At 38.4% G+C, this 25899-nt stretch overlaps 2 protein-coding genes across 7 annotated transcripts; one reads left to right on the top strand and one right to left on the bottom strand.

Annotated features, from left to right (window-relative positions):
* Positions 1 to 7097: 7097 nt before the first annotated feature.
* On the top strand, positions 7098 to 11895 carry LOC137934234 (sulfate transporter 3.1-like). Its single transcript, XM_068778508.1, has 11 exons — positions 7098 to 7553; positions 7639 to 7846; positions 8259 to 8430; positions 8668 to 8733; positions 9667 to 9780; positions 9975 to 10091; positions 10384 to 10510; positions 10615 to 10901; positions 10994 to 11270; positions 11348 to 11424; positions 11516 to 11895. Exons 1-11 carry the CDS (start codon positions 7205 to 7207, stop codon positions 11687 to 11689), a joined length of 1968 nt encoding a protein of 655 aa, XP_068634609.1. The 5' UTR covers positions 7098 to 7204; the 3' UTR covers positions 11690 to 11895.
* A 3287-nt stretch (positions 11896 to 15182) lies between these two features.
* LOC137934898 (uncharacterized) lies at positions 15183 to 23867 on the bottom strand. 6 transcript variants are annotated; one of them, XM_068779473.1, is made up of 5 exons: positions 23655 to 23867; positions 19463 to 19811; positions 19188 to 19367; positions 15959 to 16092; positions 15183 to 15690 (listed from the first exon to the last, which is right to left on the bottom strand). In XM_068779473.1, the coding sequence occupies exons 3-5, from the start codon at positions 19305 to 19307 to the stop codon at positions 15603 to 15605; spliced, it is 342 nt and encodes a 113-aa protein (XP_068635574.1). In that variant the 5' UTR covers positions 19308 to 19367; positions 19463 to 19811; positions 23655 to 23867; the 3' UTR covers positions 15183 to 15602. The 6 variants fall into 6 exon arrangements, with proteins under 6 accessions (XP_068635574.1, XP_068635578.1, XP_068635579.1 ...); XM_068779477.1 differs by having other exon boundaries at positions 19463 to 19558; XM_068779478.1 differs by having other exon boundaries at positions 19463 to 19555.
* Positions 23868 to 25899: the final 2032 nt, after the last annotated feature.

Below are 25899 nucleotides of genomic sequence, written 5' to 3'. Positions count from 1 at the left end.
TTACTTTAATTTGATTCCTCCTCTGCTGTTAAGTCTTTTTCTTTCTTTTCATATCCATAGCTTAGGATATGATAAATTATCTTTTTTTTATTACTTTTTAAGATGATCATAGCCATCTTTTTCCTGTCTTTTGTTCTCAGCTCAGCACTCAAAGGAAGAGGAGAACTCCCATGTCCTCAAATCTCAGCGAATCATACATGTTGATTTTTGCCTATCTTGAGCTCGTCTTTTGGAACAACAGAAGACAATCTAAAAGAACAAACAGCCTTATGAATGAAGTGGTCTGCATCAATGAAACACTTGCAGACTCTCCACATCCTGCAAAGAGAGGGTGGGTGGGAGGGGTGACCAGTGCATGAACCATGGACGGCAGCAAAGAAGAGCCAAGGATTGGATCAACGAATTAGACAGAGAGAAAAAAGGAAGAATAGAAGATTGAACAGGAGAAAGAAAGAGCATCAGGACAGCGAAGGAAAAAAAGCATCCACTATAAAGAAGCTGCGATGAGAATGAGGAGCCATCAAATCATCAACTCTTTCCTTCAATTCTTCCTCACAGAATCTCAATCCTCTCGATTTGCATTAGGCTTCTATTCGAGTGGACCCGCCACCCATAATAGGCTGCTGGATCTTGTCCAAAAATCTTTTGTTTTTTGCCAAGTGGGACTGGTCCGAGTAGTCTACTTCTAATGGTGGTCCTCTGAATCTGAGAGAAGGATTTCCTGTTCCACCAGCGAACTCATGCCTACCTGCTCCGATTTGGGATGAGCTGTGTTATCGTATTGAACGCATAATGGAACTAAACCAAGCAGATTCAACTCTGTCACTTTTTTTTTATTTCCATTCAAGAGATTTTGCTTCAAGAAGAGGCAACGTCGACTAGGTCCGCCCACCAGCAGGTCAGGTTTTCCCAGAGTGAATTTGGCCATTCAAAGTGTCACATATTAGTTTAGGGCCTTTAATGCAGCTCACAGAATGGCGTGGGCAAGGTGCTTGTCTCAGCAAGTAAAAAGCATTGCCTGGAGACCACTGCATAACTGAAATTTTGTTAGAAGCATAAACAAACAGCATATTGGCAATTACAGGAAAGTATTTATTTCACCAAACCCATTAAGCACATTCAGGGGTTCTTTTGAGTGTTCCTAAGCTCCTCTCTCTCTCTCTCTCTCTCTCTCTCCCTGCAATGGTTCTCTAAATATTTGGTTTCTTACCTTCAAATCGAGATTCCCCCTCATGCTCCAGATGCATACTGTTGGGCCACAGTCTTCTGGCCGTATAACCACTAAAGAATGAACAGTATCATTTGCAGTTCTGCAGTGCATTGAGTCATTGACTTCCTCAGAGAGACAAGACTTGTCCAGTCCACACTCAGAAAAGCACCTGCCATCTTCCACCCACAAATAAGGGAAGGGAACTCACACCCAGATATCCAGAAACCTTAAAAGGTAGTGAAACAGAATTTGTAGCCACATATTCTCTCAGGAAAGGTTAAAGTTTGCTGATCCCAGCTCTGTTTAAAAAATATACCAAAAATTTCGATTTAGTTGCAACAGGAGAATCATACAAAGAACAAATGGAAACAAGTGAGAAGTGTAAGCAGTCAAAATCTCTCATTCTCCCTGTCCCAGTTAAATTTTGTGGTTATTTGGAGTGTGGATCTGTCAAACTTCCATATACGTGGTCAGACCACAGCCTTTCCCTCTCATATGGTACAACTCCTTCTAGGTTTCAGTATCAATTCACCTTTCAGTATGGCCCTTCTCCATTATTCCTTCTCCATATATGGCATGACCCACCTCCCCAATTCCATTCTACATGTGATGCAAAGAACAGTACTCCCATATTTTGTTGCTGCAACATGCCACTGAGAACATTGCACGAACACCTAGAAGGCAATACAGAAGCTCAGGTAGAATCTACCGGCCAAGCTACTGAGCATGAGCTGAAGTCAATATCAACAGCCCCACCTGAAGAAAGACATGCCTTGTGGCTACATTCTTATATTTCATTCAAACCACTCAGATCTGTCTGCTATAAAGTTGATTCTCTCACAAACCAATAGGGGAAAACAATGGAGGATTCACTTGTATTTTGTTCCATCTTTCCTCGAATAACAGGCTAGTCAACATTTATAATGTTCTGCGAGTCAATGGGTACATGCATGAGAACATGACTGGCTCTCCTCATTGGCCCTCACCAGGAAAGCTGTTGACTATATGTCAATTATCAAAATTATGCCGCTTTCATTCCACAGTTGATGGAACAATGATGGTCAACCTTGTTACCACATATAACGCGATTCCATTTTGATCAAAGAAAGAAATTACTGGATCGGGTGCACAAGATGGTCGATTGAATTTATCAATGGTGGATCTTCCGCCTTCTGTTCTGAATCAAAGGCGACATAACATCCATCAAGGAGCTTTTCATCATGTTATTTTTTATGAAACATAAATACTTCAGAAATCGCAGTAACAGAAATTATCCGTTCCGCAATTCGCCAGGGAGGATGGCTATTCTACAGCTTCTCCATTCTTAGAACTGAATGCAAATATTGTAAGCAGCATGATACTCAAAAATGCAACCATACGTGTCAGCAACTCCTTGGAGATGGATTTGCAGAATTTTGAAATCAGGAAACATATTTTCTCACGGAATGATGAAATCGCCCCATCATTCTATTACATGAAATAAACAGCTGACAGTAGAAGAAAATGAGACTACGCACATCCACTCAAGCTGATGAGCTTAGAACTCAGGAGTTGGTAGCTTCATCTATGCTATTAAAAGAAAGAAAACACTGGGAATCGTGCTCAACTAAGAGAACTAAAGAAATTCATGCACTGAAGCAACAAAAAGCAAAATGGGTACTTCAAATGAGGAATAATGGGATTCCCTTTCTAATGACAAAATTACTGAGTTGTTGTACCATTTCTGTAATTGAAGAAACATGCACTCACCCAGAAAGAGGTAATGATGCATCTTCCATAATCTACAAAACTGGCTGAAACACAGATGCATAGAATCACTAACCGAAGAAAAACGCACAGCACAGTTAGAATTCCACCATTATGATATAGCCGCACAAAGGCAAGAGAATCCATTAAAAAACCAAAAGGCTTCGTAGTGGTGGAGCATGCATGTGCCTCACAAAGGGAGGGCTTATCGGTATTTCAAGGGTAAACCAAAGTAGTCTTTAGATAAAATGATATTAGGGATCATTATATCTAGGGTGACACCTAAACCCTAAATCCTAAACCCGAGCTCAAACTTGAAATAAGGCTAGTTAAGTATAATAAGCCAAACTCGGCTCGTGAGCCGATTCGTTAGTATAAATTCTTTTATGAAAATATCCGTTACTCTAATCGCGCTCGTCAATTTTCTCTTGAGTTGGTTGATAGTTATTTTTATTGACTTCAAACCTCAAAGACGATTAACAGTTCAATGGTACTAATATTTTCTTTATTTATTTTTAATTTTTATATTTTTAAATTTAGGTTAAAGCTCAAACCCTGCTTGAGCTTGAGCTCAAACTCGGTGAAATTTTTTGGGCTTAATCTCTATTCCAATTTTAAGTTCGAGGTTAAACTCGAGTTCAAATTAGAAGTATTCAGATCAGGCCAAGTTCAAATATATCCAAAGCAAAAACGTGAGATTGGATACAATCTCTCTCTTAGTTACAAAATTGTTATGAATCATTGGATCTTACTATGGTGTTTTCTAGAGTTACTCAGGTGGTGTTGAAGGGAGATAGAACCTGTACAAGTAAGAGCTAGACTTTGCTTAAAATTAAGGTAAAAAGAGATTGTTTAAGAGACAGATAGGATAGCTGGGAATGGAATGTTTCACTTTCACCATTTTCTGCCCCCTCTAAGCTCTTGGGATCAATCCATGGATGATTCCAACATCCAATCTAGCCATTCCATGATCATTGAAAGATTTGATTATAAAATTATTTAAGCAAACCACCACCAACAAACCATTGATTGAATGGGACCTATCAATTCCCCAAAAGTCAGATTTCCAAAACGTCTATATCTAGTGCAGGTCATTTAATCCCCATAAAATAAGGAAAATTACTGGCTTAAAAGTGTAATGAATCTTTTAAGGGTTTATCTAGTGAGGGCTTCAACTCTTTGGTCTCTCAACCATACCACCTTTGGGGAGTCGGAAATCCATTTTCCCTCTTGGAGAGCTCATCATTTCAGCACCCAAGAGTCAACTGGTTCATCCTCCTCGCAGCTTCCTCTGACCCTACCCCATCCAACCCTGAACGCCTCTTCTCTCCCCTACCTCATCCCTCGATCACCTCCCATTTGACCGGTCTTGCCATCGGTCTTCCCCTCAATCATGGGTTTCGATGGGGTACTGATCGAAAATTTTCCTCCCAACAGACTTTGCCTGATCGGTCGACTCGTTTTTTTATGGTTTCGATCGGCCAAGCGGTGAAATGTGATCCTGGTTGTCCTCGGTAATTATGGTTCCGTGGGAAGATTTCGTTTCCTAAAAGTTTGCATCAATGGAGGGAGGAAAGATGGTTGGTAATTGAGTCATGTCTGTGTCACTCGGTTGAAAAGATGAAAATGGAGGGCGAGGAATCACGAGAAAGTGTATCTGAGGACGTCACTGAGAGGCCGGTGATGTTAATAAAGACTCATTTAACTGACGACCCATGACGGGTATACAGCGAACCTGCAGCCATTGAAGTTGTTTACGTTCTCTGGTCATCAGAACGTACTATAAGCTGCAGTAACATATATACAACGCATCAAAATCTCTCTTCTGAAACGATTCTCAAAAACACAACGCAGCCTCACGCCGTGAATTTAAAAACGAAGAAATCCGTAATTTCAAAGAAGAGTTTAGATGGATGCTGAGCGTAGTGGGAAGAAAACGCAGGCCACCTTCAGAAGCAGAAAAAGATGGGAATCAAAAAGATCATCTTTCTTTTTCTGGTGAAAACGAAGAAAAAGGAAAAACCGAAGTGGGGGGGACGAAATTCTGGTGGAAGCTTTTCTACCTGCCATTGATGACTACTCCTGAAAGTCGGCACACTTGACTCCACAAAATCAAAAGCCAAGGCAATGACGTTTCTCCACATATACGTTTCCATGATCTTGGTCTTCCGACTCTTCCAACTTCACCTTGTTAGCTGTGACTCTCCATTTCTTGATCTTTTTTTTTCTCTAATCTTTTCGTGCTCGAAGTATCAACCTGGTTCGGTGGAGATAGAAGGGAATCTTCATGGCTGGCCCAATCTTTCCTTTTAAATGAAAAAAAGGAGGAAGTTGCTCTTAGGTGGAGAAAATCGACACTGGTGACAAGTTAGAGGTGAGGTGATCGAACCTCTCAAGTGTTAAACCATGGACGGTCCCCACTAGTCATGTATGGAGTGATGGGTCAAACCCTATCTCTGTAGAACCCTATCTGGTTCCATAATTAAGAATTTTTATTAATTTTATTCTTATATAATTTATTCTAAATCAAATTCTAAATCTGATGGGATTCATTTAAGGGTAAGAATTTTTTAAAAATATATTTTTGTTAATCTTCTTCTTCAACTAATCTTTATTAATTTTATATTAAACTATTGGTTAGGAAACTTCGATTAGTAACTCAAAATAATTAGAAAATTTTTAAGTCGCACAAACAAGCGATTTAGTGAGACATATTGGATTTTAATGGTGTTAGATCGATAGAAGACTGATATAACTGATACGGAATCCATCAGATTATGGGTAGTCGTTGAAGACCGATAAATTGGAACCAAAGTAGTTGAAAATGGTTTCTAGATCTTGTTGAAGGACACATATTTAATTAGTTTATAAAGTAATTAAATACTTGAACATGAAGAAAAAATCCAAAAGAAATAGTTTATAAAAAAAATAAAAAATTGGAGGGAGAAGAAATGGTGAAAAAGCATTGCAACAAGATGAACAACTTGAGCAATTTTATTTATTAACAAGGATAGTGCCCTAAGGAGACTGGAAGCAGCCAGGCCAGGCAAATGAGGACAGAAACCCAACTGGGTCTCTCAAATTTCTGTCAATAAACTAGTGCTTATACTAACACTGTTGCAGTTAGAATTCAAAGAGAGTTTTGGTTTTGCTCTTCATCCTGTCAAGTTTTTAGTTGTTTTCTTGTCTTATCGAGTGTCGTCAAGGTTCAATCCATCGTAGTTTACAGATCCCCAGTTATTCTCCTCAATCATTCTTCAAATAATATATTTAAGTAGCTAGGAAAGAACAAGAAGGCACATTTGATTCCCCTTGATCAAATCACGGGAGTTTCTTGAGTTTTGGGAAGTTCTGATTTTTGGTTCTTCACTTCGTCATCCTTCCTTGCGGAAAACAGAAAAGACACCTTGTTTTGGGTTCAGTGATGAAGTTTTCGGGAGTGTCCCGAAAAGTAAAGCTTGGCGCATCGACCGTGGGATTTTCTTTTTAAGCAACGTTTACGCGTTACCACTTGCAACTGCCGCCGCAGCGGGCAGCGTCACTCTGAATTCGGCGCTCAAATAACACACGTGGGAGCGTCAACGGCAGCCGTCAACCCGTGGAAGTTTTCAGGTGCTCAATCGCGTTACGAAACTCGTTACCCGTTCCATTTCTCTCTCTCTCTCTCTCTCTCTCTCTCTCTCTCTCTCTCGCTCGCGCCGTCGCGCCTTCTTTTGACCGAACGTCGCCGGTTTCCATGTCGGCGATCACTCGAGGAGTCTCGGACCGGTATCGCCGATCTTCTGGGTTAAATGAAGCACGCTGCTGAAGGCCAAAAATACCCGTCCCAGCAGACCCACGGCGTGGCATGCCTAAAATTTTCTACATATTCTCCATTACTTTCCACGTGGCTGTTTCTTCTGAACTCTCCGCCTAATCCACTGGGCCCACTTTAAGAGATATATACGTGAACCACCGTAACTGCTCTTGCTCCCTCGGTCTACCTGAAATTCCAAGTCCACACCGATGTGCCACGTGTGAAGATCTCAAGCGTGTACTGTTAAGTGGAACCCACGGCGCACTATCTTCTACCTTTATAAGCTCGATTCCCTTGCCTTGCCTTGCCTTCAGTCATCCAGCTTTGGTTCCTCTGTATGTGACCTTCTTCTTCGTCCTTCCCTCATAGGAGCTTAAATTACGCTTTCCACCACTGCATTTGGCTCTTTCCGTCCGTCGACGCCACCGTGAAGTTTTTTCTTCTGCGGTGAAATGGGTAACGCCGACTTGGTGTTCCCGGCAAGCTCGGGAACGGGGAAAGTCGAAGGGGTGCGCCACGCGGCGGTGCCTCCCCCCCAGCCGTCTTTGAAGTCCTTGAAGTCTAAAGTGAAGGAAACTTTCTTCCCTGACGATCCTTTCCGACAGTTCAAGAACCGACCTGCCTCCCAGAAACTCGTCCTGGGATTGCAGTACTTCTTCCCCATCCTCGAGTGGGCACCGCGTTACAAGTTCAGTGACTTCAAATCCGATCTCGTGAGCGGAATCACCATTGCCAGCCTCGCCATCCCTCAAGGAATCAGCTACGCCAAGCTCGCCAACCTCCCGCCCATCCTTGGACTATGTGAGTTGCAGTACTAGCTGTCGTTCCTCGGCGTTTGAACATGGGAGTGCCCTTTTGCTCATTTGCTTTTGTACTTGCAATGCAGATTCGAGTTTTGTGCCGCCTTTGGTCTATGCCATGATGGGAAGCTCCAAAGATTTGGCAGTGGGAACAGTTGCAGTTGCTTCTCTCCTTATAGCTTCCATGCTGGGAAAAGAAGTGTCTCCTGTTGAGAATCCTTCGCTCTACTTGCACCTTGCTTTCACTGCAACTTTCTTCGCTGGGCTCTTCCAAGCTGCCTTGGGTTTCTTAAGGTTAGTGGTGGAATTATAGCAGAAGAAAACTTTCTGATGAGTGATGATGCTTTATCTTTTCTTCTCTCTTCAGCAACTTCGTTTGGTTGGGATCTTGTGATGAAAGTCACAAGTTCCGAAAAGAATGCTTTTTATGTTTTCCCCCACATCGAAGAAACTTTGTCGGATTTGAGGAAGAAATGAGAAAGAAGGGAGAGAAGAGAGAAAGAGAGAGGGCGAGGGAGACAGACGGTGTGGTTGGTTAGCTTTCTTCTTCGAGTGGAGTTTGAAAGACTATAAATGGTTCATTATTTTACTTTTACGATTTTTGTATCCTTCTTTTTCGTCAACCTTTTGATTGTTTTAGAGAGCTTTACAGTACTCTACGATTTGTTTATTTCTATGCTGAATCTTTATTTATATATAATTGCAGACTCGGTTTTATAGTGGATTTTCTGTCTCATGCAACGATAGTGGGTTTCATGGCCGGAGCAGCTACAGTCGTTTGTCTGCAGCAGCTGAAAGGAATGCTTGGCTTGCAACATTTCACGTCCGCAACTGATATCGTTTCTGTGATGCGGTCAGTCTTCAGCCAAACGCATCAGGTGACTCTCTCTCTCTTTTCAACTCATGACACACTGAAAGATGGATCCAGTACTTCGATGACTCAAACCTAAAAAGCTTCCGACCTTTTCTTCTTCTGCTAATAATTTAAAAGTTTTTCATGACAAGACAGTTGCTTGGCAAACTGAAATTGTATTCGAAAATGGAAACTTCCGTTGAATTGACGACGGAAATCCACGGAAATACGTCTACTCACATATTACTTTGTCTTGGTGCAGTGGAGATGGGAGAGTGCCGTGCTGGGCTGTGGTTTCCTCTTCTTCCTCCTCCTCACGCGCTTCTTTGTAAGTAAAATCACTCCTGGACTGCTGCTACAACTTTTACATGTAAAGATGAAAATAAAAATTTGCGGAAAGAAAAAAAAAACTAAAGTCAGAGGAACATGGTCCGACATGGGTCGACTCTTTCTGCCAAGAACTAAATGATTGGTGGCATCTTGCCTGCAGTTTTACAGAAGAGATGATACGGTATAGCTCATCCTCTCTTCGTTGCTGCTGATAAAGCGCTGTCACAGATGGTTGTTTTTACCAGAAAAAAAAAAAAAGTAGAAAATAGAAACAGATTCCTCCTCCTTTTTCTGACCTTTTCCAGATTAAAACCGTTGGAGCAAATCATCTTATAAGAAACCCTTTTCGATCTTTCTTCTTCCTTTTTCTTTTACAGCAGAATTACTACAGAGAACCAAAGCTAATTACAGTGGAATAAAATAAGACGATGAGCTGCTCTTCTTTCTCCCTTCTTCTCAAACTAAAATCTTATTAAACTAAAACACTTTTTTGATCCTTAAGATTAAGATAATACAAGATCCTTTGAATAGCAACTTTATTAAATAATAATCCTCACGACGCAAGAATCACACCAGAAACTTCTCTTTAAGTAAAATAATTCGGTTGGGTTGTTGTGCTGTCTTCCCTTCCCCAAACGAGATCAATTCCGAAATCCAAACACCAACCATCTGTTTATGATTCTCAACCAAGTGACATAAAGTCACAATTATAGAAATGGGTCGAGAATAATTAATTTCTATCTGCTTTGCCTACGAATTCCTCTGCTGTTTCTTCCGCAGTGGATGCCAAAATTCTCAATCTCAATCTTTTCTCCTTTTCTGCTACATTTAACCAAAAACTGTGTTTATTCTCGATGATAATAAGATGATTGATTACCTTTTTTTGCTTCGTCTGATGATGTGATTTTTGTTTTGTGGGTGGTGTGAGCAGAGCAAGAGAAGGCCAAAGCTTTTCTGGATTTCTGCTGCAGCTCCTCTCACGTCGGTCATATTAGGCAGCGTCCTCGTCTATCTAACCCATGCCGAGAAGCACGGCGTCCAAGTGGTAATCACGTAACTTCATCTATCGAAGAGCCTTTTTCTTATGGGTATTACAGTACCAGTTATACACTGAAGTTCGGTGTAGAAACATAGAGGGCTGTTTTTTTTTTCTTGTTCCAGATTTGGGCCTCTAAACGAGGATAATCCCATCATATCCTTGCGAGAAAATGTCTCTGATTATTGCTGTTAATAATGCAGGTTGGCTACCTTAAGAAAGGGTTAAATCCCCCATCAGCCGACCTCCTGGTGTTCACTTCTCCATACATGATGACGGCGCTCAAGACTGGGATTATCACAGGCGTTATCGCTCTTGCAGTAAGTCCAATCCTCGGCCCCATCTCCTCTTTTCAAGTAAAATTAAGCTCCAGATCCGTCAGACAGGGGAGGAAGAATGGAAGGAAAACCATGAATTAAAGCTTTGTGTGATACTGAGATTCACTGTTCATGTTTCAAATGAGTCTGACTGCCTTTCCCTTTTGTGTATTTCACCGCTCCTTTGGAAATGGGAGTTTCCATGTCTAGTGATTCTTTAAACTATCAAAGCTTTACCTGGGGTTGGGTCCTCCTTCAGGTCTTCCGTCCTTACCAGTAGTAACTTCTTCTGCAGGAAGGAATTGCAGTCGGGAGAAGCTTTGCCATGTTCAAGAACTACCACATTGATGGCAACAAAGAGATGATAGCCTTTGGGATGATGAACATGGCTGGCTCCTGCACCTCATGCTACTTGACCACAGGTAGGACATCACCGGCAGCGAGGCCGGAGCTCCTTTCTATTGATAAGTGAAGCAGTCTTATTCACGTACAAAGATAAAAATACCCTTTTTTAATCGAAATACAGGGCCTTTTTCACGGTCGGCCGTGAATTTCAACGCTGGCTGCAAGACGGCGGTGTCCAACATCGTGATGGCGACGGCAGTGATGATCACGTTACTGTTCCTCACCCCGTTGTTCCACTACACTCCCCTGGTGGTGCTCTCCTCCATCATAATTGCAGCCATGCTGGGTCTGATAGACTACGAGGCCGCCCTTCATCTCTGGAAGATCGATAAAGTCGATTTCTGCGTGTGCATTGGAGCTTACGCTGGCGTCGTCTTCGGAAGTGTGGAAATTGGCCTGGTTATTGCGGTAGGTCACCCCAGGCGCAGTTCCGCTTCTTAGAGTCTTTTGTCGAACAGTTGGAGTTCACGGTGCTTACCGGACTGTGTTCTGAGATGCAGGTTTCGATATCGATGCTGAGATTGCTGCTATTCGTTGCAAGGCCGAGGACGTTTGTGCTTGGAAACATTCCTGACTCTACTATCTACAGAAGCAAAGATCAGTACCCCGCTGCAAACAATGTCCCCGGCATTCTCATTCTGCAAATCGATGCGCCCATCTACTTCGCCAATGCAAGCTACCTGAGAGAAAGGATCTCTAGATGGATCGTCGAGGAAGAAGACAGATTAAAAGTTTCTGGAGAGACGAGCTTGCAGTACGTGATCCTCGACATGAGTGGTAAGTCATCTCTCTCTCTCTCATTCATTTCTCAATCATTTCTGATATCTGATTTCCTGACACATTTTGCATTTCAGCGGTTGCTAGCATTGATACGAGTGGAATCAGCATGCTTGAGGAGGTGAAGAAGAACATCGACCGCGTGGGCCTCAAGGTACGTAAATTTTCGTGCTCGTCCATGCAAAGCTTCAGCTGGGATTTCTGTTTCTGAACCTTCTCACCCTTTCTGGGAATGAAATGAACAGCTTGCATTAGCGAACCCCGGCAGCGATGTGATGAAGAAGCTGGAGAGAGCCAAGTTCATCGAGCATATCGGGCAGGAATGGATCTTTTTGACAGTGGGAGAAGCCGTCAAGGCCTGCAATTTCATGCTTCATACATGCAAACCAGGAAGTACTGACACGTCCAACATGGTGTGAGCAGAGCCCTGGAGAAAATCAATGGAGAAGAACCTGTGGATCGGACCATGAAGAAATGTACCATGTGTCACGTCTAAAGTTGTAGCAAAAATTGAGTCTTGTGAGGTTGTTAGGCTAAGGGTTCCGCCCGGCCCTCCTTTTCCACCAAAGTTTGAAGAGTGAAGGCCTTTTCTTCCCTGTATTTGTGTCTTTGTAGAAAATATATATAAGATGAAAATTTAGAATTCCTAACCTTGTTACCTGTGAGCCTATTGAGACTCTGATTAAGGAGATTTTATTTTGGAAAAGGGAATTTTACCAAAATACCGGTTTGAAACAACTTATTTACGAAAATAACGAAGATATCAAATTATTTACAAAACTACCGAACTTTGACTAGTCCACTGTATAAGTGGACAGTCAAAGGCGACATGTAAGCTTTGACTGTTTACGTGTCGCCCCATCATCAGAACGATGTTGTAGGTGAACACATAGGCTGCCACGTCATTATTATTGACACATCATCTACCACGTCATTACATGATAAAATTTTGAATAAATTTTAAAAAAATTAAAAAATCAAATACACTTTTTATTACCTTATATCTAAAATAAAAATTTATTTAAATTTTTTTAATAAACAATTAAAAAACTAACTCTTACTTATTTAACACCATTTAATATCAATTAAAATATTTATTAATTAAAAAAATTATCGTTACTCTTTTTATTTCTTCATATTTTAAAAAATAAATAAATTAAGTAAATTAATTAGATTTAAAATATTTATAAATTAAAAAAGTACAAAAAAGTTATTTTAGAGTTTAAAAATACAATTTATTTGTATAGTTTTTATCACCTTATTTACAAAATAATAATATTTACAAATTTTAAATATTTATAAATTTAAAAAATCTTACTCTTAAGTCTTACCCATATATTATCGATTAAAAATATTTAAAATTTTTAAAAAAATACAAAAAAGCTATTTTAGAGTTTAAAAATATAATTTATTTGTATATTTTTTATCACCTTATTTACAAAATAATAATATTTATAAATTTAAAATATTTATAAATAGAAATAATCTAACTCTTACCCATTTACTATGGATTTAAAATATTTATAAATAATTTCTTTTTTACTTTTAAGTCTTACCAATATATTATCTATTTAAAATATTTATAAATAGAAAAAAATTTACTCTTAAGTCTTACCCATATATTATCCATTTAAAATATTTATAAATAGAAAAAAATTTACTCTTAAGTCTTACCCATATATTATCCTTTTAAAATATTTATAAATTAAAAAATATATACAAAAAAGTTGTTTTAGTGTTTAAAAATATAATTTATTTGTATACTTTTTATCACCTTATTTAAAAATAATAAATTATTAAAAATCTTACAAAACGTTACAATAATTTTAATTTGGCAAAAATTTCATTAACATAAAATCAGAAATTAAACAATAAATCACAAAAAAATCAATATAGTAATTAAACACCTAAATTCAAATCAACATTATAATTAAATACAATAATTCGATTCAATTAACAAAAACCCTAAAAAATCTCCTAGGTTTTGAGAGAAGGGGCGGCAAGAGGATGAACAGAGGGGAACGGAGAAGAAGAACGTTTTGAGAGAAGGGGCGGCGAGAGGATGAACAGAGGGGAACGGAGAAGAATAACGTTTTGAGAGAAGGGGCGGCGAGAAGATGAATAGAGGGGAACGGAGAAGAAGAACGAGAGATGAGGCTGAGACGAAGAGAGAGCGGTTGAGAGGGGGCGTCGAGGGCGAGGCCGAGGCAAAGCAACGGCAGCAGGGGAGTGGCCGAGGCCGAGGCAGAGAAGCGGCAGCATGGGACCGGCCGAGGCCGAGTGGTGGCAGCAGGGGAGCAAGCGGCAGTAGGGGAGGCAAGCGGCAGTAGGGGAGGCAAGCGGCAGCAGGGGAGCGACGAGAGGAGAGCAGCTGAGATGAGAGGCGAGGAGAAAGATCATGGAAGAGATTAGAATTAAAAACATATGTGAGGGCTGACGTGGCGGGTGCTTACGTGACCCCAGATGATAGGGCAAAAAGAAAGTAATTTATATTGACGTGATAAGTTACGTGGCAGATGACGTGTCAATAGTAATGATGTGGCAGCCTCTGTGTTCATCTACAACATCGCTCTGATGACGGAGTGACACGTAAGCAGTCAAAGCTTACGTGTTGCCTTTGACTGTCCACATATACAGTGGACCGGTCAAAGTTCGGTAGTTTTGTAAATAATTTAAAATCTTCGTTATTTTCATAAATAAGTTGTTTCAAACCAGTATTTTGGTAAAATTCCCTTTGGAAAACCTTTCACAAGGTCATTAATAATTTAACGATATATTAAAAAATTATTAGCTTAATTATTATTTATATAAATAGGATTTATTTCGAATGTGCCAGTAAAACTTTTAGGGTTTTGTGTTGATTTTAAGGTATGAAATTTTTTATCCTAATTTCTTGTGTCCTATAAAAAAATACGAGGCTATTTTTTTGTTATTTATAGGTCGATCTTTCCTTTATGTTTATAACGTTGGCACGAATATTACAATTAGTTTTTCTATTGCTTCCTATGAAAACACAAACACGGATTGATCGAAGAGAATTTGTCTTTCAATTGAATATTTTTTCAATGATAAGATAGGTGGTAGAGACAATGTTTATATCAATAATTTGTTTCCCTATGAGAAAACCCTTATTTTGTGGGGTGAGACCCAATTGAATGCTCTTATTTAACAAAAAAAAAAATTAAAGTAAAAAAAAAAGAAAGTAGTGGGTCATTTTTTACATTTTTAATCTATTGTAAAACCCATCAAATTCGATCAAGTCGATGGTTGGTTTTCTAGGAAAGTGATTTTCTATAATTTTATTTTCCATGACAAGTTTTTTTGGGAGAATCTTGAATAATTGGATTTCTAAATAGAAAGTAAATTTATAAAAAGTAAGTAGAAAATCACTTTATTTATTTACAAATAAAATTTTAATTCCACCCTAAAAATTATGATAAGATAATATAATATCATTGAATCACCTCAACCTTACTTTTAAAATAAAAGATTAAATATCTCATTTGTTGTAGTACTTTTCACTTACACAATTAACATAAAAACACATTTTAGAGTAAGCTTTATAATAAGATAATGTTGTAGGGGCAATGAAAGGAGAGGAGTTAAATAGAGAAATTTAAGTGAAAAACACATACCAATCTTTTTGTTCATGTTTGCTTCATATAGCTTTCTATCTTTGAATTCTTATTTTTGTCAATTTTTCTCTAGTTCTTAAAGTGTCTGCTTCAATATAAATTTTATAATAAGATACTATCAACATGTAGAGGTAGTGTTCAAAGGTTCAATTTGGTTTTGGTGTGGTCTTTGAGTTTGTCAATAAAGCTTTTCGTTTCTTTTGGTAGTTGAGGACGATTCATTTGGAGGTTTGCTTATTCAAAGAAGATCACAAGAAACTTTTACACAGTTCCCTTTGATCACAGCATTTTGGAAGAAGCAAACAATCATACAGGGAAGAATTTCAGTTACACTCCAAGACTCACTTCGAAAACCACTATCAGGGAAGTGTTTGCAACTGAGAAACGCATGATGCAGGGGCTGAAGCAGAAACAAAAACACCCTAGCCCCCACATCTGTCGTGTACCGTATCAAAATGCTTCGTGTTAAGCTTCAATGACGCTCCAGGCCAAGATGGAATCAAACTAAACCGATGAAGAACAGCAACTAAGAGTTGTTAAAAGATTGTTTGAAAATACGAGGAAGCACCTCGTGGGCACTCACATCTACATCTTCTGGATCCCAGGACAAATGGAAAAGTTTTTAATAAGACAAGTTAGTAATCATGCTTTGCAGAATCACTTCAACAAGTATCAGTTCTTGGATCCAAAGTAGGGTTTAGCAGGACATCTCAATGCTGATTTTTGGATCCATAGTACCAACATATAAGACCAAGTAAACACCTGAAGTATCCCATATGCTCATTCTGATTGACATGAAACAGAGTTCTTAGTAGCGGTCGTGTTTCATGTTTTCATCACCACAAAATACAAAGGCCACTCACAGACGATTAAATATGCTCACATGGAAAAGATAAGTCCAATAATTTAAGAAATCACAGCAACTTAATGCTTTCGTGCTAGCACCTAGTTGCATCAGATATAAAGAAACTTACCATCGGAAGCAACAAAAAGCGTAATATGTATGGAAATACAAGACATCATATTGGTGAGGTGGAGGATCGTGAGACTTACCGACATACTAGCCATCCCTTTTCTGTTGAACTAGGAAGAATCCATAATTTACACAAGACAGGTGATTCAAACTGAACAAAGAAGCCATCACTTTGCCCATGTTTCCACTTCCTCGATCCTTGCCCTTTCCAAACCTGCAAAGCATTCATATAGTAGAAATCACATAAAGAGCCACATGCCATCAACTTTGCAATTCTAAAAGTACCAGGCAGCTTCAGACAACTGCATTACATTACACATAAAAATTGTTCAGTGAAGTAGGGTAACAGCTGGCGTTTTTTCATTCCCAGCTCTACCTCCCAATGGACATGAGGATGGCCAGGGAACCGGGACATTTTATTGATGCCGAAGTTAGAAAGACTACTAATAAAGGGTATGCTCCAATCTGAAACAGACCCAACCAAAATATATAACAAGAACAAGTATAGAGTAATGTTGAGTGTTTTAAGTTGAGCCCTGTTTCATTCCAAAATGACTAGCCACTTAGGAAGCCTATTGCTCAACTTTATAATCTATTAAGTTTTCTTCTCATTTTTCAATGTGGGATTTTTTCCCACTCAACATTCCCCCTCACGTCCAGGCATACACATAACGGGCCTGAGATGTGGGCACAAACCCTCTTAATGGGAGACAGATTTCTTCATGGAGCCCACAAGACACAAACTCTTACCTCATGGAGTCGACAACACAAACTCTGACTTCATGGAGCCAACAAGACACAGATAACTTAGGGAACACAAACTGGGCCTTAACCCACAGACAACCAGCTCTGAAACCACATTAAGTTTTTTAGGTTGAGCCCGGTTCCATCCCAAAATGACTAACCACTTAGGAGACCTATTGCTCAACCTTATAACCCATTAACTTTTCTTCTCATTTTTCAATATGGGATTTTTTTCCATTCAACAATCCCCCTCACATCGAGGCTTATACATAACGAGCCTAAGACGTGGGCACAAACCCTCTTAATGGGACACACAAACTCCTTCATGGAGCTCACAACAAACAAACTCCTACCTCATGGAGCCCAACACACGCAAATTCCTTCCTCATAGAACCCACAACAAGCAAATTCCTTCCTCATAGAACCCACACATCGAGGCTTATACACAAAACTCCTAATAGAGCTCCATGAAGGATTTTTTTCCATTCAACAATCCCCCTCACATCGAGGCTTATACATAACGAGCCTAAGACATGGGCACAAACCCTCTTAATGGGACACACAAACTCCTTCATGGAGCTCACAACAAACAAACTCCTACCTCATGGAGCCCACAACACGCAAATTCCTTCCTCATAGAACCCACAACACGCAAATTCCTTCCTCATAGAACCCACAACACACAAACTCCTACCTCATAGAGCCCACAACACAGATAACCTAAGAAGCACAAACTGGGTCTTAGCCCACAACACAGATAACCTAAGAAGCACAAACTGGGTCTTAGCGCACACACAACCAGCTTTGATACCATGTTGGGTTTTTTGGGTTGAGCCCAGTTCCATTCCAAAACCACTTAGGAAGCCTATTGCTCAACCTTATAGCCTATTAACTTTTCTTCACATTTTTCAAAGCAGAATTTTTTCCTACTCAACAAGTAAGCATGTTTTCAAGAAAAATCAGTAGTAAAAATGTGACTTCTATTTCGTCATTATCATTACAAAACATGCATTAGCTTTTCAGTAAATCACACTAAAACTCATCATTGTTTACACATTTTCCCAAGTGCTTATACTTTTTTTTTCTTTCTATTACCTTTTTTGTTGGGTGACGGTGTGTCAAGGGCATGAGACTTTTTTAACAATTTCAAAAGAATTAAGATACACAAAATATGTTATATTTCCCTATATGACAAAGGTACCAATTTTCAACTTTGACTAAATCACAGCAGGGAATCTAAAAGCTTAAAAAAAGAAATTGAAAAAGTCAACCAAAACGAACTTATGACCACCATTAAAGGTAATACTCCTAGAAAGCATTAGCTGCATAGTAGAAGTGAGTTTTAGTCACTGTATCCCACATTCTACCGTTTTTCTCCAGTCGACATGGTACTCAAAAGTACAATAAAGCTACACAAACTGCCAGGATTTTTTAGCCCATTTCATAAGGAATCCCTGAGGAAGAGTGGATCTTTTAAAATTGCATCATTTGATTATTTCAAAGCTCCTAGAGATCATGTATCGCATGAGTCATTTGGAAGTTGAGGCTCATGAAAAGTTTGAAGAAAGCATGCTAAACAAACAAATGTTAAAATGTGTTGCGTGTGTAACTTGAAAAGAATTGCTTTTTGAGCGTGTCTCACATCCATGGCATAATAAAAGCCAGTGCCCCTATCAAATCAAGTTCAACTTCAGCTGACAAGTTTGCGTGCACTTCAGAATATGTGCTAGAATTCTTAGTGAGGAACTTAAAGAGGGATGAGTGGATGGGGCATAATGGTCTAATGGGGATAATAAGAATTCTGCCCTTAGGCCAACTAGCAAAACAACAAGGAAAGAAGCTAAGTAACTAAAAGCTTATTACATCAGTATTTTAACAACTGTGTTATCAGCATTTTCTTTAGTGATGTACAAGATCATCTTTCCTTTTTTAGCCATCACTCTAAAACACTCAAGAGTGTGGAGCAATCTTGTCAGATGCCGCAGGTTTATGCCTGAGTCAACATGATTTACTCATGTTCAGCTGCAGGTTGAATTGGAATGATCTCATAAATAGGGATATATTAGTTAAGAACATAAAAAAACTGATAAATAGCTGTAGAAGATAAAAAAAAAACAAAATTGGAAAAATTAGAATTTAGAAAAATAACAGAAAAGTTAGTCAAGTAGAAAGAGAAAGACTGCATGAAGGAGTGAAAGAGACATTTTGTCTAGGAATATGTAGGCATTTAAAATGCCAAGCATAGAAAACCACATAAACCGGAGGTATTTCTAAGAGAATGCGCAAGCATCACTTTTAAGCTTTCTAATAACAGCCAATTTGCAGATTATCCTTTTAAATTCATAATTTACAACACCAAACTTAATGAAAACCGAAGGCAATATCACAAACAAAATCAAGAAATCTGAAAGCAAATGAGTTAAAAAAAAATGACATGGGGGGGTTTTCTAGTATGAAGTTTTGGGTTCAAATCTTGGGGGGGGGGGGGGGGGGGGGGGGTTATGTTTGTTTTCATCTATTCGAAACAAAAAAAAAGGGACAAGAAAAGAAGAAGAGTGTCTGTACCTTGTCAACTTTGACCACTGATGCATACTTGTCAGTCTGTATTTTCTCATTATCAAGAAGGAAATTGACCCTGGCATCCAGTTTTCCAGTTTCATGCCATCCTTTTATAGCTGCTTCCATGATCTGAATACTGAAATCAAAGATACTTTGCCCACTCTCTTCGTTTCCCAGTTTGTCACACTACAAGTGAGAAAATTAGGTCAAACCATGTAAAGGACTAGATAACCTCATTTCAATCTTCAGCATAAGGAAAACGTAAGGCACTTGCCACTTACTTTTTTCTGTGTTAAGCAATCAAACTTGACATGCACTTGGTCAGATACTCAGTCCCACTCTAGACTTGCACCAATACTTTCAAATCTGGGCTGCTTCTAATGGTAACACAAATGACTAGGTCAATCATAAACATTTCTTTTTGACAAGAAGGTCTAACATTGACAAAAGGAAGATTAAGTTCAAAATTCCACTGAGGCAAGTGGATAGCGACCATTTTTGAAAAGGATACACATTGCAGATTCAAAAATAATAGTACACGGAAAGCAACCTTTTCCCACTGAGGATTCAATGTGATTGTCATCTCTGCATCAGCTAGTGCTTTACTGAGTTTAACCAAATGTAAAAAAGCTGCAGACCGATTGCCGTGGATTAAGCAGAATAAGGAAAGGAAATTTAGAAACATGAAATATAGGACTTCAAGAAAATGAAAGAAAGCACTGAGAGGCAAGCATGGTTTAAAAAGAGAATGCTAGAAGGGGAGTAGGGGGAGAAGATGGGTGTGCAATGTTAATCCCAACTCAAGAGGATGAATCGTATCTATACAATTATTAGCTAACTATTTTTAGGTCTGATTTTTTGTTTGGAAACCAAAAGAAGCCAAAGCATGGCATTCCCACATTTTGCAATCCTCCCCTGAAGTTCCACAAAATGAATGATAAAACTAGATCAAATAGACTTATTTGAAAGCCACAAACAAGTGAACAGACCAACTGTTTGTATGTCGTTGATCCAACTAATCATATTGCATCAGCAGATAAGTGAACAAGAAAAAAATGACCAATATCAAAACACTTAATCAGTCATCCAAGAATTGCTCAGTATACAGTACAATCCTAAGCATATCAGACATATGCAGCCAAAAACATTAATAAATTTTTGGAAAACCAAAAGTCTTATCCTTAAGCACAAGGCAGAGACACAAAACAAAGTTGTTAATGCTTTAAGTAAAATATCTACCCTTCAATATTCCATGAGAATTGATGTACTTGCATATGAATTACTTAAGGATCCAACTGCCAGAAAATGAGTTCTTTGGGAAGGTATTAGCTGAAGTAGAGATGAGAAATAGCTATGATTACTTTGTGATGGATGGTTATCTATTCAAAGATAATTTTTTATGCATTCCTATCTCTCGACAACTTATCATCAAGGAAGCGCATAGTGATGGACATTTTGGCAAAGATAAGACAATAGCCCATATTCAACAAAGATGTTTTTGGCCTAACCTGCGTAGAGACATTTCTCATTATATACAAAGGTGTCATGCATGCCAAACAGCCAAAGGGGTTTCATCTAATGTTATATTGGATACTTTTTTACCTATCCTTTCTTACCCTTAGCTTGATATTTATATGGATTTTATCCTCGGTCTTCCTCGTTCCAGGAGAGGCTCGGACAGCATATATGTTGTAGTTGATCGATTGTCCAAGATGGCTTATTTCATTTCTTGTAAGTCAATGCATAACAACTGCAAAGTAGCATACTTGTTCTTTAAAGAAGTGGTTTATTATCTTGGTTTACCGAAAAGATTCCAAGTTTATGTCTACATTTTGGCTGTTCTGTAAAAGAAGGTTGGCACAACACTCAAATTTAGCAGTCCTTATCACCCACAAACAGATAGGCAAACAGAGGTAGTTAGTCATCGCTTGGGTAATATGTTGAGGACTCAAGTTAAGGTTATAGGAAAGTGGGATTTTGCACTTACTACTGAAGTTTGAATTCAACAGTTCTAACAATTTTACTACTAGATTCTCTTCATTTCAAGTAGTTTTTTGTTGCAAACCCAAAGGTCCACTTGATCTCCTCCCTATCCCAAACACAGGGAAACCAAATAAAAAGGTTGAAGACATGGCTGTTGATCTAATTGTTCATGAACAGGTTTTGGATAACACTGAAACAAGATATGCTAAATAAAAGAAGTAAGAATATAAACACAAAAAGGAGCTTAATTTTGATGTCGGTGATGAAATTTGGGTGCATCTTTCAAAAGAAAGGTATCCTGCAGATAAATATCATACGTTCAAGCCTCCAAAGATAGGACCATATGAAGTTCTATGAATGATCGATAACAATGCCTACAAGCTACAGTTGTCTCCTGAGTTGTGCATCAGTGATACATTCAACATCAAGCATCTATCACCTCATTCGGGCAACCGTGAAGCTGAGTCTAAGAACTCAAGGTTGAGTTCTTTTGGAGAGGGGGTGTGAATGACATAGAACATAGCTCCGATGTTGAAGAAATTGCAGAAAAGTATGAGGATAAATTAAGTCAACCTAAACCATTGAGGGTTTATGAAAGTAGGAAACAGAAAAGGAAAGAGGAAGACCGAAAAGACAGAAAATTACTAACTTTAGAAAGTCACTTTTTTATCAAAGTACCATGATTTAGTACTTTCCACCACAGGAAAGTCAGCAAGTTTCTATTTATATTAGTTTCCTAGTGTCATAATAGGTCCCAATTAGAAGAGTTTTATTTAGGAAAGTGTTTGGTTAATAGTATCCTTTATTAGTAGTCAGTGTGCATTTTTGGCAATGTTGGAAGATGGGCCGAAGCCCACACGTCCAAGTGTGTGGAAGATGGGCTCAAACCCACAAGACCAAGGAGAATGCCCACAGGCCCACACAATGGTGGCATGATAGTAAATAAAGAGTCATCTCATAAAGATTACATTAATGTAATTAGTTTATGATTTATGTCTCTTATTCACTTTTACTAGGGTGAAGGGTATTCTTGTAATATTGGTACTTTTGATATAAATACAACTTAATGGGGAGGGTTTGGATGAAGTTCATTACTCTAATCTTCCTCTTTTCTCCAAATTCATCACTCTTCCTCTTATCCTCATAAAACCTTCTCTCCACAACTCTTCTTCTTCTTCTCACCCCTTAATCCTTTTTTACAGTGATTATACATCATGAAATCCTAAGCTTCAACAGGTAGTTTCTATTTTAGTTGGTACTGAAAATGTTGAAAATTCTTTCCTAGCAAGTGGTTTTCAATTTAGTAAATCTAAATTCAGTTGTAATTAAGAAGTCTAGTCCTAGGCAAATTTTACCAAAGTGATGTAACCTATTTTGGCAAAGACATGGTAGTTCCAGAGTCTATAAATAGGGGGGCATAGTGTAACTTTCATAAGTTGTTAAAAAATAATACGAATTTTCTCTTTAGCTGCTAGAGCACCATTGTGTTTCTTTCTTTTGTTGAGAATAATTTTTTAGTGTATTTTTTCACTTGTGCTAGGTATTGCTAGTTACAAAACAGCACCTGAGAACTTTTCCCTTGGAACTTGAAAACCAGGAATTTTCTAGAGTTGATAAGATAAAGGTTCGCTTACCCATTTCCACCTTTCTCTATCAACTTTATTTATGTGATTTTTACTTCAAAAAAAAAAAACTTTATTTATGTGATTTGGCTGCGTTACGAACTTCCTAGTACAATATTCCAGTTTCCAAATAAAACGGAAGGGGAGAACATAATAGATGCAGAACTTCAAAAGTTTCACAGGATGTTTAAAATTCCAACACAACATATGATGGCTACTGCAGTCCCGAAAATGCACAGTTTCTTTCTTCAGTTAGCTTATGAAGCTCTTTCTCACACCCAAGGGAATCCCAAACTCATTTCACAAAAGGAGATGTTGATGTATAGATAGCCTGATCTACACGTTCAAAAACTACCAATGGCAAAGGACTCTTTAGGAATTCAACGGAGAAAAAACAAACATAAACCAAACACCTACAGCAAAACTGAATAATTCTAAAGACGTTTTCGGAACATAGCAGCCACTCCGCATTTCAAAGAAAAACCGGAAAGCTTGCTAATAAATGGCAATAACTATAGCTTAGATTGTCTTGTTTTCCTTTTTCTTTTCTTTTGATTTTTTTTAGAAAAGGGACTGCTCTACCTGATTCTAATGCTCCCCTGGTTGCCCTTTTCGTAGCACAGTGCATTGCATTCTCTCGTTAGAAAGAAACGACAAATGCGCTTGCTTTCATAATCGACACACACGAATCCCTTCATATTCCGACCCACTAATGTTTGGCGTTAACTTGCAGCCTAAAACCATCTCTACTAACTGGCAGACCACCAAAACTATCACTCAAAAACGAAAGTAACTACGTAGTAGCATGTCAAATCAAATATTCATTGTTCAGCAAGCACGTAAAAGTGGATAAGGAGAGAACTGAGACCTGTACAGAGTGGGGTTTGATGGATCTTTCTTGATTGCTTGTGTGTAGACAGCGGCTGCTTTGAGATAATTTCCTGCTTTGAAAAATTCGTTGCCCCTGATCTTTTAGAGAAACCCCAGCATCTTCTTCCGAGTTTGCAGTTTCTGCCATTTCCAGATTCTGCAACCAACCGCTAAATCAGTTTTCTGCACCTTATATGTGTTTTCCGCTTGAGAAATTGAGGAAAAGGCAACGGCAGTAACAAAGATGGTCCGCACTCTTTTATAGTAACCTGAAAGGCCGTCGAATGATTTTCAGGTCCGCTTCGAGTCAGGGATCACTTGAACCAGGAATTGATTCATGAAGCGGACTCCATGAATAGCAGGGTCTGTTACAGTAATTTTAAAAATCATAGATAAATTTAACAAGATAAAATAAAAAATAAATTATTTTGTTAAAGATATAAATGAATTATTATTAAAAAAATTATATATTTTAACTGATTTAGGACATCAGGAATTGGGACTCGGGTGGCATCGAAGCGAGCGGTTCACGAAGAGCTCGGTTTGATTCGATATACCTGGATCTGGAACCTAATTTGAAATCCGGGATAAATTTATTTAAGTTAACTAGATAAGCTTGTTTAAGTTAATGAGCTGACTGAACTGAGTTATGGTCTGGTTCGAAAACTCGCAAGGCAGTTCGTTAACTTAACGAGCGACCCAAGCGGGGAGTCAGGGAATTGGGACTCGGGAGAAAGCGTCGCAGAGCTTTCGTCCTTTCTTCCATTTTGTCTTCATTCTATCGGGAATCAGGGATTAGGGATCAAAAAGCCGTTCATCAGGCGGCGATTAATAAAAAAAATGGGGGATTTTGGTCTTTTTATCCCTCGTTTTCCCTGTTCGATTCTTCACTCTCTATCTCAGTGTCTTCGATATATTTATCTGCGATTTCTTCATCTCTTATCTTCGCCGACGAAAGATGAAAATGACGGAGTCCAACGGAAAGAGGTAAATTATTTTATCTTAAGCTTCTGTATTCCATTATTTATCTTCGGTAAGTTTTCTTCATTTTATGTGGGAGTACAGTGGTGCTGTTTTGGTTTGTAAATTTGAGTAGGATATTGATTTTGTTTTCTTGCATAGTATTTTCTTTGGACTTTTTGTAGGCCTATCGTGGAAATATTTTGTCTCTGAAGCTTTTTATGATGCAAGCCCTGAGTTTTATTTTTGCATCTTTTCAGTAAAGAATTTCAGTAATTACTTCCTGTTTAAGTTTTACGTCTGGCTTTCATACATCATTTACTCTTGCACCTCGGATTTTGGTTTATTTTCTTATTTTCTTCAGTCGAAGCCTTTAGAAGAACAGAGTGGCCAAATTTGTCAAATTTGTGGTGATGAGGTTGGATTAACGGTAGATGGAGAGCTTTTTGTTGCCTGTAATGAATGTCCATTTCCTGTTTGCCAAACCTGTTATGAATACGAAAGGCGAGAAGGTAATCAAGCTTGCCCACAATGCAAAACACGCGTCACAAAGGTTCCATCTCCTGTTACTTTTGTCTGTTGTTTCTTAAACTGGAATTCTCATTTTTTTGTGGTTTTTGCAATAGGGAGAGAATATAATCTAATTGGTGAGATGAGCACTGCTCCACAACGTCTCCATCTTGTTGATGTAGTCTTCCATGGACGACTTAATTTTGGCTGTGGTGCCAACACCAATGCAGGAGCATCAACTTTCCAACCATTGGATTTTGGGTAGGGGCGGTATCAAATCGAATGGTTTGTTAATGGCTAGAGTTCAGTTCGGTTTCGGCTCTGTTCGATTTGGTCTATGTGATAAGGCTTATTTAAGGATTGTATAGATAATTTTATGGAGTTTATAGATAAATTTATACAAATATTATGTATATATATTATGTCTAATTTTAATTATAGGTCATATCTAATTTTACATAGATATTATATAATTAGATTATGCTTAATTTTATGTAGAGGTTATGTTCAATTTTATGTAAAATATATGTATAATTTTATATATAATTTATTTAATATATATATTTAAAAAATTTTAAATATAAGTTAAAACTCAAACTCGAAACATGTATTTTTTTTAAATTTAAATATATATTAAAGTTTAACTGAGACTTAGAACTCGTAAAATTATTGGAATCGAATACTCCGGTTAAAATTATAGGAGTCGAGTTCTAAACTTAGAGTTCGAGTTTAAAATATTTAAATTAATTTTAACTTTTGGGTTCGGCGTCTCC

This window comes from Aristolochia californica, unplaced genomic scaffold (assembly GCF_029961685.1).
Source record: "Aristolochia californica isolate CCGP_79_NKW_82.1479 unplaced genomic scaffold, dmAriCali1.0.hap1 SCAF_6, whole genome shotgun sequence".
NCBI classification, from domain to species: Eukaryota; Viridiplantae; Streptophyta; class Magnoliopsida; order Piperales; family Aristolochiaceae; genus Aristolochia; species Aristolochia californica.
The sequence above is the reverse complement of the archived record's forward strand: the minus strand, read 5'-3'. Positions and strand labels throughout refer to the sequence as shown.

Excerpts from the sequence above, each read along its gene's own strand:
- LOC137934234 (XM_068778508.1), top strand. The coding sequence starts at position 7,205 with ATGGGTAACGCCGACTTGGTGTTCCCGGCAAGCTCGGGAACGGGGAAA. Across the intron at positions 7,847-8,258 it reads GCTGCCTTGGGTTTCTTAAG|ACTCGGTTTTATAGTGGATT; the intron begins GTTAGTGGTGGA and ends ATATAATTGCAG. Across the intron at positions 11,425-11,515 it reads TCGACCGCGTGGGCCTCAAG|CTTGCATTAGCGAACCCCGG; the intron begins GTACGTAAATTT and ends TGAAATGAACAG.
- LOC137934898 (XM_068779473.1), bottom strand. The coding sequence starts at position 19,307 with ATGGAAGCAGCTATAAAAGGATGGCATGAAACTGGAAAACTGGATGCC. Across the intron at positions 16,093-19,187 it reads CAGTGGTCAAAGTTGACAAG|GTTTGGAAAGGGCAAGGATC; the intron begins GTACAGACACTC and ends AATGCTTTGCAG. Across the intron at positions 15,691-15,958 it reads AAGGGATGGCTAGTATGTCG|AATGAGCATATGGGATACTT; the intron begins GTAAGTCTCACG and ends CATGTCAATCAG.